This window comes from Erpetoichthys calabaricus (genome assembly GCF_900747795.2).
Source record: "Erpetoichthys calabaricus chromosome 1 unlocalized genomic scaffold, fErpCal1.3 SUPER_1_unloc_9, whole genome shotgun sequence".
NCBI lineage: Eukaryota > Metazoa > Chordata > Cladistia > Polypteriformes > Polypteridae > Erpetoichthys > Erpetoichthys calabaricus.
Window position 1 is genome coordinate 31,568 of NW_026261600.1, and position 15,710 is coordinate 47,277.

General features: G+C 42.7%; 1 protein-coding gene across 1 annotated transcript in view; it reads left to right on the forward strand.

The window, feature by feature from the left end:
- Window positions 1–15,503, forward strand: part of LOC114642983 (gastrula zinc finger protein XlCGF7.1-like) — a 28,295-nt gene extending 12,792 nt beyond the window's left edge. The window contains exons 2-3 of the mRNA XM_051922004.1: window positions 5,251–5,561; window positions 14,065–15,503. Of these exons, the coding sequence (XP_051777964.1) occupies window positions 5,282–5,561; window positions 14,065–14,666 (882 nt within the window). The 5' untranslated portion in view covers window positions 5,251–5,281 and the 3' untranslated portion in view covers window positions 14,667–15,503. The remainder of the gene's footprint in view (window positions 1–5,250; window positions 5,562–14,064) is intronic.
- The last annotated feature ends 207 nt before the right edge of the window (window positions 15,504–15,710 follow it).

Below are 15,710 nucleotides of genomic sequence, written 5' to 3' on the forward strand. Positions count from 1 at the left end.
TATTATTTGTGTGAGAGTTATTTTACTGATATTGAAAAGAAGTAAATATAAACATGCTGATCTATCCCATAGAAGTGCGCCCCGCGTCGCCCTCTCCCAGCCCTCCTCTCTGGACTACAGCGATGAGCCGTCCGCCGCCAGGCGCGTTCTGACAGACAAGTTTTATTTATTCGTCCACGTGACTGTCACGAAAACTGCCACATTATAACATTTTTTTAATTGCCAGTACTTGATAGTAGAAGAGATGAGGAAAACAACTTTTGGTCTTTCTACTTTTTAACTGCGCCAAGCTGTAAACAATGTGAAGACAACACCACTTCAGCGGCGAAGGGTCGTCAGAACAAAGTGGACGCTCGGAGGCGCGGGATGTCGGGCTGCTCCACTGGGTCGAGAGCTTTGCAGTTTCGGGCGGTGTCCTCTCTTCTCGCACTGTTTGTGACACTTCGAGTCCCCCTCGGCTCCTGGGAGAGTGGAAATCTTTGTGAATGAGTGCAATCGGTGCCATCGAAGCAAGACTCTCTTTGTAAATTGCACTGCATGACTACTTACTGCCCTTAAGGTGATTTCAGGTCACTAAAACCTGCAACATTCAAGGTTGCTTTTGTGATTAATTCTTTTAAGAAGATGGAGGGTTTTGTGACGATACGGGTTCGTTCCATGCTCCCAACTGTCTTCATGGGAGCCTTTGAAACCTACACCGTCGGTAATGTTACAGATGAGCTTAGCAGTGAGGCACAACAAAGCAAGGGGATGGTGAAAAAGTGTCAAGTGCTTTTGTTTAAAAACAACAACAAAAACAAGGTGTTCAAAATAAGTGCAGTGCATTCAAAAGTCATTAAATAAATAATCCATTAAAATGAGTGTTATTGTGGAGGTTAAAATTAAATAGAACAAATCTTCTAAAAACAATGAGGTTAAAATAATGCAGGAAGCAATTTTTTTAAACAACAAAGCCCGGTGTCTTCTTTCCTGTGGAAACTCCCCTACTCCTCCCATCTGGGCTTCTCAACAGGGGAGTCGCTCTACCTGCTGCTTGCCCTCTGTCCACTCTCCTGCTGGTTGGTCGCCTTACTGATCCCTGGCTCCGGTAGGCTCTATGAACAGCGACTTGAGATTCCCCAACGACCAAGGCTCTCACGCTGGGGACACCACGTGCCTTCCACGGCCTTACGCAGAGAGTCATCCGCCTTCTGGTCACTCCCGTCCTTCATAAAAACAAACTCTGCGGAAGCGACCAGAACTACTACGCCCCGGGTGTCGGCCAAACACCCAGGCTGCCTGCACAGCTGCATGAGAGCCTTCACTCACTCTTCCGCACTGGCTTTCTCTCTCTATCCCCACTGCTTCCTGCTTTTTTCCTCCTGCAACCTCTCATCCGTTCTTTCTTTCCTTTCTTTTACTTCCCCTCTATCCGACTCGCGCTTCAATTTATCAAGAGGGCATGGCAGCTGTGGCAAATCAGCGGCCCCAGGAACAATCACGGATGTGGACAGTTTCTCATTTGTGCACTTTGGTGAGAAATGGACACACCATGAATTGCCCCGACAACCGCTTCAGCCACACTACCAGACCCCCTTGCTAAGCCGTGATCGCGGTGATTATTTATTTAAAAATGTACCTTTTGTCGTGCACTGTGGACCCTCTACACCACAGGTTTACATCTAAGAAGATGTACTGACCTCTTCATGTAAAGTTTTGGACTTGGGAATTGTTTGGACCTTCTGCCCATTAAGCACGGAAGGGCAGCATCCACATTTCTCAGAATAATTTTTCTCTTAAATCACAGGCACATAGTGCAAGGTTGTCAGGCAGAAATTTGCAGGATCGCATAGAAAATGTAACTTCTATATCACAGTGGTCGTGTAGCACCTTTCACAAGGGATCTCCTACCGAGAGATGATCCAAATACATTTAAGCTGCTGTTAGTGCTACTTACCTGTTGTGTTATTACACCTTTAAAATGTACTTTACCCGAAAGCACTCCAGTACTGCTCAATGTATCTTTACTTCTTACATGTTAATGTTTTACTGATTAATAATTTATCTACTACTGAACATTTTATTTTTATTCCTTGCACTCAGTGAGTGAAGCCACTGGGTAATCAGCTAGTTATACAATAATATTTGGTTTGTGTCTGTAACAGCCGGTGAAAATTTATAGTACTTGTAAAAGTTAGCGTTTTTTTTTTTTTTCACCTTTATTCTCTCAGTCACAATCACGATACAACCCCCCCACCACCATCCCAGATCTGATGCTGTTAGTTTTTTTTTGAAACTGGGAATAACTGTAGGTGTGAGTGGTGTTTTGAGACAATGGAACTGGAAATTCTCTGGTCTGGATGGACAAAAGCTGACACACAAACGCTGGTGAATCTCCCTTCTTGGTATCTCACTGTCACTTTATTTTTTTTATTCAGTTTTATTGAGTGTTCCTGCTCACGCTGAATTAGTATGCACCCTATGGTCCATGATGTCAAAGCCTCACTGGCAAAAAACAGGGACATATGTATATATGATATTTGGAATAACTAATTTTATGACCTGTATAGTACATTTCGGAAACATTGTGCCACGGATGCAACATTGTTCATATTCATCCGCATACCTTTGTGTGGTTGTAATCAGTGACCCTTTTTTTTTTTTTTTACCCCCCGATCTTGCTCAGTCTCCACATTTTGGTGCATGGTGGTGTTTCTTTTTTACTCAAGGACATGCAGAGGAAAGAATAGTACAGTGAGGTCAGTTCTGCGCTATATGCAATCATCAAATTCAAATGTTAACAGTTCCCACACACTCAAGGACCGTCCTTTCTATGTTTATGACATGTGTACCTGTTGCAATGTTCATACTTCTCTCTATGCTGTGGTTTCTGTTACATTGAAGGGGTGCCTGACACTAACTGAGTTTGCTTACCTGGGGGAAGGGGTGGTCTTAGAACAGAAGCTTGTTGATGTTGCATCCTCTTTTTCTTTTTCCATCAACTTTTTTTGTAAGAAGCGATGACAAAGTTCTTCCGCAAGGTGAGCCAAGAATACTCTTCTTTTCTCAGTGGACCCATGCAGGCCTTGTACAGTACGTGTGCGTTTATCACCACCTGCTCAAGCATGTTGTAGCACAAGCAACCGGCTACCCGCATGTTCCAAAATGTGGAGACTGGGCAAGATCGAGGGGGTTGTGCTTGGATGCTGTCACTGATTACAACCGCAAGAAGGTACGCGAATGAATATGAATAATGTTGCATCCGTGCCACAATGTTTTCCGAAATGTACTATACAGGTCATAAAATGAATTCCAAATATCATATATACCTATGTCTCTGTTTTTTGTCACTGCGGCTTCGACATCGTGGACCATAGGGTGCATACTAATTCAGTGTGAGCAGGAACACTCAATAAAACTGAATACAAAAATCCAAGTGACAATAAGATACGAACAAGGCAGATTCACCAGCTTTTGTGTGTCAGCTTTTATCCCTCCAGATGAGAGAATTTCCAGTTCCATTGTCTGAAAACACCACTCGCATCTACAGTTATTCCCAGTTTCAGATAAAAACTAACACCCTCAGATCTGGGGTGGGGGGTTTGTATCATGATCATGACTGAGAGAATAAAAGTGAAGAAGAAACGCTAATTTATATAAGTACTATCAATTTACTCTGGCTGTTACAGATGCAAATCAAATTTATGTTTTTTTATTGTATAACATTAACAATAAGAGCAGCTCACTGCTCAAAATGGTAAATTTGCGAGACACCCTGCATCGATCCCATGGCCTCTTGATTACAAGTCAGCAGTTCTTACCGCTGCACCACGAAAGCTGTCGTATTGCACATGGTACCTTTTGTGAAAGTGTTTATTTGATATTTGGCCTTTAGCCTTCACATAATATACAGTTCATGTCAACATTTTGTCATTTATTACTAAAACATGAAAAATCTTTGTTTTAACGATTTGTTTACAAAGATTGTTGTAGACACGGAACACACATGAAATGCATGTGTTCCAATTAGCGATCTATTTCCCCTCTAAAACTCCAGCACTTCATTCCAAGATAATCAAGGCTTGGGTTGGCCCTTTCTGCATGGCTGGAAGGGGGGGGCGGGGTATATGGGGGTGGTAAATCAGGCTGCTTTGTCTTATCGATACATTTACAAGACAAAAGACGCTGACGGAGAGGTGCAAAAGGATTTAAGGTGGGCTGGATTTGAGTTTTTTCATAGGCTTTGGTCATTCTAGTGTTAAACTCATCTACCTTCACCAGCTCTACTCCTTGCATCCTCACTAGTCCACTGACCTCTATCTCATTTACACACACATATTCTGTCTTGTTCCTACTGAACGTCATTCCTCTCCTCTCTAGAGCATATCTCCACCTCTCCAGTGTCTCCTCAACGTGCTCCCTACTCTCGCTACAAATCACAATGTCATCAGCAAACATCATAGACCATGGGAGGACTCCTGTCTATTCTCGTCTGTCACCCTGTCCATTACCATTGCAAATAAGAAAGGGCTCAGAGCTGAACCCTGATTTAAGCTCATCTCCACGTTGAATGCATCTGTCACTCCTACCGCTGACCTCACCACTGTCAAACTTCCCTCATACATTTCCTGTACATCTTCATACTCCTAACTTCCTCATACAATACCACAAGTCCTCTCGATGCACCCTGTCATATGATTTCTCCAGGTCCACAAAGACACAATGCAACTCCTTCTGCCCTTCTCTCTACTTCTCCATCAACACCCTCATAGCAAACACCACATATGTTCTGCTCTTTCTTGGCATGATACTACACTGCTGCTCACTAATCATCACCTCACTTCTTAACCCAGCTTCCACTACTCTTTCCCATAACTTCATGTTCAATTTTTGGACAACAATACAAAAATGAGCGCTATAACTTAAAATTGCTCAATAAGTTGTCCATTATGATATCATCCTAAGATTGCAAATTTCAGATCCATTATTTAAGTTCCTCCTTCATTTGCCCCGTTTCTTAACATAATCCTGAAGCCTGACTTGTGTAAACCTTCCTTAAGATTAACTGATAACAGAATTCTGAGAACCAACAGTACTGAATGTTCAATCAAAGTAGTGAATACTGTTGACACACAACTGGGAAAGATGGCCTCCTTCTTTTTCTAGCCTGTCTTGACATCAGCTTTAACTAAGAGGATGTTATAAAAATCAAATGTGTTTAGATCTTGATGATGCAGTTTGAATTGAATCCTGTTTTTTTTTTCTCCACAGAGAAAAATCTGCCATTTACTGTAATGTATAAATGGATGTGAAAGAGAAGACTTGCGAGGCCAACATGAATAGCATGGAGGAGAGGACTGTAAATTTTGAGGAGGAGGACTGTGAGTGGGAGAGTGTCCATCCTAAACAGGGGAGTCTGAGCATTAAGGAAGGGGACCATGAACTGGGGTCAATGAGTAAAGAGGAGTCTTCTATCAATGTAAAATATGAATCATTACAGTCGGACACAAAGACGATTGAAGAAATTTCATCTCCTAGAACTTGGGGAGGTCAGTCACCACCTAAGACATCATCTGAAACAAGTAAGTGAAAAATAAAAATGGGTGTACATTTTAGGGTTAGGGTTATGGGCTTGAAAGTGCTGTCTTGTGCTTTTTAACACTAGAATTATCAAAGTCTATGAAAAATCTCGTAAATCTGTTCCACCTTAAATCCCTTTGCACCTCTCCGTTAAAGTCTTTTGTCTTGTAAATGTGTTGATAAGCAACATGCAGTCTACTATCACATCCCCCCCACCGCCACACAAAGTTTTCTCAGCTCAAGTCTGTTTACCTGTGTGTCAGTCGCTTAGAGTTGTATAGAGTAAATACTATATCGTTATTTGAAATACATGCATTTCTTGTGTGTTCCTTGTCTACAACGATCTATGTAAACACATCATTAAAACAGAAATATTTTTCATGTTTTAGTAATAATTGACAAAAGGTAGACATGAAGCGTATAATGTGTGAACCTTGAAGTCCAAATATCAAACACTTTCACAAAAGGTACAAGTATAACACAACAAGTGCACTATTATTCAAGAATATAACTGCAGAAAAAGAACCCGCGTTAGGGTGCGACATTGATACGGACATAATTTGACTGCTTTGGTGGCGTAACTACTGACTGGTAATCAAAATGTCATGAGTTTGACTCCGGACGACTCCATTTTGAGAAGTGAGCTGCTCTTATTCTTACTATTTAAAAAAAAAAAAATGAATCAGTTTAAAGACTTGTGGGGTACTACTCAGAATGGTTCAATTTAAAGAAAGCAGTAATGTGGTTCCTTAGGTTCAATGAAGTGCTACTGCGTCTGAAAGAAGAGAGAAAGGCAATCCAATATACAGTCAGTCAATATGGACACGGCCCAGAAAGACAAAAAAACACTAAACAAAGAACATATCAAGGAATGCAAATCAACAATGAGGCTGAAGCCACTGTCTCTGAAAGACTTGATTAAGGCAGAGAATGGACTTATTCACCTCAGTCAATTATAAGCTTATCCAGAAGAGGTCACCTCTTTTAGGTCTATTTTTTTTGTTTCTTTTCTCCCAGGGCTGAATATTTTTTTAAAAACTAACTTTTTTAAAAAAAAAGAACACAAAGCAATGGTTTAATACATCAAATCAACAAAAATATTTATTTTTGAAAAATGTTACTGTCTTGCATGTTGTTTGAGCCTGCATACTACTGTATATGATGTCACATACTATGATTAAAAAAATTGCTCTGCATACCTGTTTGTCTCGTCTGACAGTAGCTGAAAAGCAACATCAGGAGAGAGCAGCCTGAAGTAGTCCAGCGGCTGGTAATCTGTCGTGTCCAACAGCAAACCATGCTGTTTTGTGAAGTTCGATCGCCAGTTTGGCTCCCATGGATCAATGTCTGGGTTTTCCTGCCACATGAACCTTGTTGTAGGTACATCAGCTGCGCAAATGCACTCAGCTGGCCGCCGATCAGCTGGGGCGGCATTGGATAGTGTCCGATCAGCTGATGCCAGTTCCTCACTCTCTTGCTCGATCAATGGTAATGCGCAAAACATTGTCTGTGGAGTATTTTGTTTTCTGCACTCGCTTCGCTGCCACATGAGATTGTCGATGCCATCTTGCCTTTGTGTACATTTTGTAAATCACGCACACGCAAGGATAAGATGTCGAGTCAATGAGTCTAACATTCCTCCAAGCAGAGAGGGAATGTCTGTGACGTAACAGTGAGTTTTGTCACCATTAACAGCTATTGTCACCCTCTACTCCTGGATGTCGACTTTTGTCAACATGTGCCCTCAACCTCTCATGTCAACAAAAGTCGACATCCACCCTAAAAGAGTTAAAGCTTTGCACAAAAATCAGTAAAGAAAAGTAGTAAAATCAACAAACTAGACCCAGTCCTGCAAGAAGGAGTATTGAGAGTTGGAGTAAGACTCAGCAAATCTGCTATGCCAGAAGAGGCAAAACATCCATCCATCCATCCATTGTCTTCCGCTTATCCGAGGTCGGGTCACGAGGGCAGCAGCTTGAGCAGAGATGCCCAGACTTCCCTCTCCCCGGCCACTTCTTCTAGCTCTTCCGGGGGAATCCCAAGGCGTTCCCAGGCCAGCCGAGAGACATAGTCCCTCCAGCGTGTCCTGGGTCTTCCCCGGGGCCTCCTCCCGGTTAGACGTGCCCGGAACACCTCACCAGGGAGGCGTCCAGGAGGCATCCTGATCAGATGCCCGAGCCACCTCATCTGACTCCTCTCGATGCGGAGGAGCAGCGGCTCTACTCTGAGCCCCTCCTGGATGACTGAGCTTCTCACCTTATCTTTAAGGGAAAGCCCAGACACCCTGCGGAGGAAACTCATTTCAGCCGCTTGTATTCGCGATCTCGTTCTTTCGGTCACTACCCATAGCTCATGACCATAGGTGAGGGTAGGAACATAGATCGACTGGTAAATTGAGAGCTTCGCCTTGCGGCTCAGCTCCTTTTTCACCACGACAGACCGATGCAGAGCCCGCATTACTGCGGACACCGCACCGATCCACCTGTCGATCTCACGCTCCATTCTTCCCTCACTCGTGAACAAGACCCCGAGATACTTGAACTCCTCCACTTGGGGCAGGATCTCGCTACCAACCCTGAGAGGGCACTCCACCCTTTTCCGGCTGAGGACCATGGTCTCGGATTTGGAGGTGCTAATTCTTATCCCAGCCGCTTCACACTCGGCTGCGAACTGATCCAGAGAGCGCTGAAGATCACGGCCTAATGAAGCAAACAGGACAACATCATCTGCAAAAAGCAGTGACCCAATCCTGAGCCCATCAAACCGGACCCCCTCAATGCCCTGGCTGCGCCTAGAAATTCTGTCCATAAAAGTTATGAACAGAATCGGTGACAAAGGGCAGCCCTGGCGGAGTCCAACTCTCAATGGAAACGGGTTAGACTTACTGCCTGCAATGCGGACCAAGCTCTGGCACCGATCGTACAGGGACTGAACAGCCACCTGGTGGTGAGTTGGCTTCGATGGTGGGGGAGGATGCCGGTCAGGCGTGGTAGGCCCAAACGTGTTGTGAGGGTCTGCTGGGAACGTCTGGCAGAGCCCCCCTGTCAGAAGTAGCTTCAACTCCCACCTCCGGCAGAACTTCGACCACATCCCGAGGGAGGTGGGGGACATTGAGTCCGAATGGGCCATGTTCCGTGCCTCTATTGTTGAGGCAGCTGACCGGAGCTGTGGCCGTAAGGTGGTCAATGCCTGTCGTGGAGGCAATCCCCGAACCCGTTGGTGGACACCGGCGGTGAAGGATGCCGTCAAGCTTAAGAAGGAGTCCTACAGGACCCTTTTGTCCTGTGGGACTCTGGAGGCAGCTGATAGGTACCGGTAGGCCAAGCGGAATGCGGTTGCTGAGGCAAAAACTCGGGCGTGGGAGGAGTTTGGGGAGGCCATGGAGAACGACTTTCGGACGGCTTCGAGGAGATTCTGGTCCACCATCCAACGTCTCAAGAAGGGGAAGCAGTGCAGTGTCAACACTGTATATGGTGGGGATGGTGTGCTGCTGACCTCGACTCGGGACGTTGTGGGTCGGTGGGGGGAGTACTTCGAAGACCTCCTCAATCCCACTAACATGCCTTCCAATGAGGAAGCAGAGCCTGGGGACTCAGAGGTGGGCTCCCCCATTTCTGGGACTGAGGTCACCGAGGTGGTCAAAAAACTCCTTGGTGGCAGGGCCCTGGGGGTGGATGAGATACGCCCGGAGTTCCTCAAGGCTGTGGATGTTGTAGGACTGTCTTGGTTGACACGTCTCTGCAACATCGCATGGACATCAGGGACAGTGCCTCTGGATTGGCAGACTGGGGTGGTGGTCCCCCTCTTTAAGAAAGGGGACCGGAGGGTGTGTTCCAACTACAGAGGGATCACACTCCTCAGCCTCCCTGGAAAAGTCTATTCAGGGGTCCTGGAGAGGAGGGTCCGTCGGGTAGTCGAACCTCGGATTCAGGAGGAACAGTGGTTTTCGTCCTGGTCGCGGAACAGTGGACCAGCTCTATACCCTTAGCAGGGTCCTGGAGGGTGCATGGGAGTTTGCCCAACCAATCTACATGTGTTTTGTGGACTTGGAAAAGGCATTCGACCGTGTCCCTCAGGGAATCCTGTGGGGGGTACTCCGAGAGTATGGGGTACCGGCCCCCCTGATAAGAGGCAAAACACCCTGCAATCATTCATAAGAATTCACATATTGCTACTGTCATTATCCAACACTTTCACTGAGAGCATGGACATTGAGGACGTAACTATATGCTAGCTCAGTTACATCAGAAATATTGGGTCCCACAAGCCAATTCAGCTATTAGAAGGATTATTTCAAAGTGTATTACATGAAGAAGATATAATGCACAAATAGGTGAACAAAAGATGGCCGATTTGCCAGAAGATTGTCTACTCCCAGACCAACCACCCTTTACCAGTGTTGGAGTCAATTATTTTGGTCCATTCCTGGTAAAAAGAGGACGAAGCCTAGTGAAGACGTACTTGCCTAACAACTAGAGCAGTACATTTAGAAATTGCATATAATTTAGACACTGGTTCTTGTATCCAAGTCTTATGCTGATTTATTTGTAGAAAAGAACAAGTTAAAATCTTGCGCTCAGTTAATGGAACAAATTTTATTAGAGCAGAAAGAGAGCTACTAGAAGCAGCTGAAACTCTTGAACAAAAAAAAAAATTGCAATGACATGATGAAGAATGAAATGAAATGGAAATTTAATCCACCAATGACCTCTCACCAAGGCAGAGTGTGGGAAAGACAAATTAGAAGCATAAGAAAGGTCCTGAATTCAGTACTTAAACAACAAAGTCTAGATGATGAACATCTCCACACAATGATGTGCGAAGCAGAATACATCCTAAACAAAAGACCCCTCACAAAGGTATCAGGTGATCCGAATGACCTGGAGTCACTGACACCAAATCACATGTTACTACTCAAGGCAAAACCCAGCCTTCCCCAAGGACTTTTCTCAGAAAATGACCTTTATGTCCAAAGCCGTTGCAAACAAGTATAATACCTCTCTGGTTTGTTTAGGAAAAGATGGACTAAAGAGTATTTACCAATACTTCAAGAACATCAAAAATGGCTCACACCAAAAAGAAACTTAGAACCTTGTGACAATGTTCTCCCTGTAGATCAATCAGTACCCCAAAGTTCCTGGGTAATGGGGCGAGTCATCAAGACACTGCCAGATATGAAAGGAGCAGTAAGAAGAGTTTGTATGCCAACCAAAACCAGCACACTGGACAGACCTGTGAACAAACTGTGCCTGTTCCAGGAAGCAGCAAATGATTAATGAAATGAAAAGATTAAGTTTTGCTCTTACAGTAGAATTTTTAAGTTTTATAAGTTCGGTTTAAGTTCATTAAAGTAGTTTAACATTACTTAGTAAGAGCCTTAAGTAACTGATTTCTGCCCTAGCATAAACAATTAGTGGCCGGATGTGTAAGAGCCATTTCCTAGTTACATAAGATACATAAATGTTTTACTAAATGATAGTGCATAATCTATAGGAGGTTCCTGTAACCCCCATCAGTTGAATTGAATTGGTATATTCCAGCTATTTCTAACTGCTCTGACTAAACATTATTCTCAGTTAGTGATCAGCCTTGCCATGTGTAAGGTGTTGAGGGCACATGGTTTTATACCGGGCCTTTCGTGTCTTGCGTGCCTTGTGTGCGTGTTTTGTGTGCCAAGTAACAAGTAAGACAAAGCACTTAACTGAAAGTGCTGCACCGTACGTTTAAAGCATACAGAAGTAGCTAAGAATCTTTAAGTATAGAAACAACTAAAGTTTTACAAGAAAAGTTAAGTTTTCAGAAGATACATTTTTTCTTGTTTGCCTTGTATTCTACGTGTGTAACTACTTTTTTCTTATGTGGATTATTTGCTTTTCACTTTCACTAAATATTTTTAAAACAAACTTTTGGACTGAGATTTCTTTCGGTATGCATTTTACCCGTGCTTGAACTCGCCTTACACTCCTGTGGCTACAATTAGAATTATTGGAGTTCCAGATGATGTTAAGAGTGGGAATATGTTCAGCTTTTTGGTTTCTGACCATCTTAAATTTGAGGCGTGAAATTGTGCGGGCACATAGAATATAAACCAGGGAATGAGACAGCGCACGTCTACATCCAATCATCATCAACCTGCTTCGCTATTCTGACTGAGTTACTATTCTGAAAGAGGAACTCATCCATTCAAATGTAACTTTTGAAGGATGGAAGATCTACGTTTACTGCCAATTACTCCGTCCACACCACATAAGGCCACGTCTCTGGTGATCACAAAAGCTCCACAGATTGGTCTTTCTGCTTTCCTGATTTATCTGGCCAATCCTCAAATGTCCTTCCCAGGAGGCAGCGGCTGTTCACCAACCCTCAACAGGCACTCGATGTCCTTGACTCCTTAATGTCACTGGTGATTGGCTGCTTTGATTGTTTTATGTGTGATGTTGCAGTACTGCTTGGATATTTTCCTGGATGTTGATTCATAATTACTACTACTTTCTTTTTTTCATATGTGAATTTTATGTGTACATGTGATTAGAGAGGCACTGGAGGCTGTGAGGGGTCAGGACATGAGCCTTGCATACGCCACATATTCTCCACCCACAATGGTTTAATATTTGCTTGCATGTCATATTTATCTTCAGATGTGCTTTTTCATATTTTCACTTCATTGACTCTTGTATTGTGAATGTTGGAGTCAGGATGGGATTATTTACTGAGCTCTCTCCATGTTTGCCCACTCATAAGCAGAACCTGGTGATTTTTACCTGTGTTTATTTCAGAGACCCCCCATTTTAGTTTTTTGCATATACAGTTTAGGGGTGGGATTCTGGAGTTTCTGTCTACATTATACATGATTATTGGTGGGGCTACGGAGTGAAATCATTTGGCACCTTGTAATGTATTTAATTTGCAGTTCTTCTTTATTGCTGTTCTTTGTTTTCCTCTCTCCTGTATAATCTGTCTTTTCTTGGAGTTTAAGGTTGCTCTCTTATACTTGCAATCATTCAAGTGTTGCTGATTTATTATCTTTGAGCTTGGCTGATACAGCCTGTTATCAAGAATCATTTCTTTTGGTTAAAGACATTCATCCAGCTGCCTCAAGGTGCTACTATGTGGCTGTGTCCTCCTCTGCCCCTAGTAAAAAACATGGAGGTTTGGGCTGAGTTCACTATGCTGTGCCTCTGAAGGTTTGTGGTTCTGGAGGTGTTTCAGGTTTTATGTGTTTATGGAGACTGGCTGAAGAAAACTCAGTCAGCATACAGTAATATTGACAATCTTGAGAAGCATCTGAATAATCTTGAAAATACACCCGTGTGTTTCTGATCCAGTCCACAAGCTCAAAATGACGCTAATCAGAGAGAAGGTAAATGACCATCTTGTGCAGAGTAGAGAATTTAGTTCATGTGCACTCGTTGCTATCTCTCTGGTGCTAAACTGAGCGAGTTGTGAGCTCTTAGGACATGGAGGCTAACAAATCTCATCTGTGCAGTCTAAGTCCAGAAAAATTACAGTGATAATACAGATATATATATATATATATATATATATATATATATATATATATATATATATATATATATATATATATATATATATATATATATATATAGATAATATCACTAATTACTGCTTGGAAATTAATAAGGTTTATTTATTTATTTATTTATTTATTATATAACCCCCATCTTCGGAATGATTGATGTGCTTTTTAATTTTTTTTAATTTACCAAAACTCTCACAAAATGATTCTGCTTTTCTGGAGGTCCCTTTTTTAGCTAAAAAAATTAAATGTATTTGCAATAACAAAAAATGCCCCTGACGCAGTTGGTATGAAGACAGAAGTATATTTTGCATTTCAGCCACAAGTGTCCAGTTTGCTGTTTCAGTTCAGGAGTCATGTGGGTTTCTGGGATTTTTCACTGACCTGTGTGTTTTATCCATTTATGTTTTACTCTGTTCTCATTGTATATTTAAAGCTTTTTCCTTTGCTATCCTCTGCCTCTTAAAATCAAATAACAAAAAAAAAAAAACACACATTATGGAGTCAGGTGGCTTTGGACTAATCGTTTACAAATATTAAGACACATTCTGTTTAATAAAAGTGCATTTCACATGTTTGACGTGACACTCTCCAGTATAATGAAAGGTGAAGATTATCATACCTTCTGCCTCCAGTAATTGTATAATTTTATATAATATTTTAAGAATATGATGACAACATGATGATGGCAATCTGTAAATGTATTAAAAAAAATCAATTATTTTGCTGATTGTGACTATTCATTTTACTGTTTAAACATTTTGCATTACGCTCATGTATTTAACAGTTGTTAATTTTGTTTTCATTTTCAAGTGTCTATTCATGTGCTACTTAAGTTTGCTAATGCTTATGAAAAATTGTTAAATTAAACCAACATCTATTAAATGTTGTAAGATAATGTCAGTATTAAAGCAGTAGATTAAAAACTAAGTTTTTTTTTTTTTTGTTTTTTTTTTAACTTTATACAGGAATCAAACTTCACTGCTGTTCTGAATGTGGCAAACAGTTTTCACGAAGAAGCCATCTTCTACGCCACCAAAGAATTCACACAGGGGAGAAGCCATATTGCTGTTCTGAATGTGGCAAAACATTTTTACGGAAAAACAAGCTTCAGAGCCACCAAAGAATTCACACAGAGGAGAATCCATATTGCTGTTCTGAATGTGGCAAAACGTTTTTACAGAAAAACAAGCTTCAGCACCACCAAAGAATTCACACCGGGGAGAAGCCATATGACTGTTCTGAATGTGGCAAAATGTTTTCACACAAACAGTATCTTCAGCGCCACCAAAGAATTCATTCAGGAGAGAAGCCGTATTGCTGTTCTGAGTGTGGCAAAATGTTTTCACACAAACGGTATCTTCAGACCCACCAAAGAATTCACACAGGAGAGAAGCCGTATTGCTGTTTTGAATGTGGCAAAACATTTTTACGGAAATACTATCTTCAGAGCCACCAAAGAATTCACACAGGGGAGAAGCCGTATTGCTGTTCTGAATGTGGCAAAATGTTTTCACAGAGAAAGGGTCTTCAGCACCACCAGCAAATTCACTCAGGAGAGAAGCCATAGTGCTGTTCTGAAATATTTTTATGGAAAAATGAGCTTCAGTGCCACAAAAAAAAATTCACACGGGGAGAAGTCATATTGCTGTTCTGAATGTGACAAAAAGTTTCCACAGAGGCGCAATCTTCACAGCCACCAAGGGATTCAGAAAAGAGAGAAGCTTGTTTGCTGCCCTGAATGTGGATAACAATTCTCTTGCCATGGTAATCTTCAGACGGACATTAAAACTCACACAGGAGACAAACGTATTCTTGTTCTGAATGTGGCAAACAGTTTTCACAGAGAAGCAGTCTTCAGAGCCACCAAGGAATTCACTTAGGAGAGAAGCCCTATTGCTGCTTCGACTGTGGTAAACAATTCTTTCTCAGTAGTTATCTTTAGAGTGTGAAAGTAGCACTATGTAAGCGCCTGACCCGGCACAGACTCACACTGAGGCTCGTGTATAAAACACCAAGACTCATTTTCTTCACCTGTGGGGCACGTCTTCCCTGTGAACCCCACAGGCAATACACAGTCCCAAAAGCACTCCAGAACTAAACACAACGCTCCCTTCTCAAACCACCACTCCTCCCTGGCAACCTCTTTCCTCCCAATTCTGGCCTGAGTGGTGGTTGCTGGCCCTTTTTATAGCCCACCTGCGTGCTCCAGGTGCTTGATCACCTGCTTCTGATTGCACTGCTGGGCAGAGCTGTAGAGTTGTCCAGGCCGGCTCAGGGATCCATGCAGCACCCTCTGGCGGCCACCCCAGATCCCAACAGGGTTGTGGGGAATTCAGGTACCATCCTCAGCCATGGAGGCTGCCACCAAGCGTCCCAGAGCAGGTATTGAGCAGTCCATGATTGATCCCCAAAATAAACATCGAAGGGGCATCCCGGCCAGGTCTCAGGAGTTACACGTTTTCACCATGAACTGATCTTCAGAGCCACTAACGAATTCACCCTAGGGAGAAGCCATATTGCCGTTCCGAATGTGGGACACAATTCTCGCACCATAATAATTTTCTGATACACATTAAAATTCACTCGGGAGCGGAGCCATATTGCTGCTTTG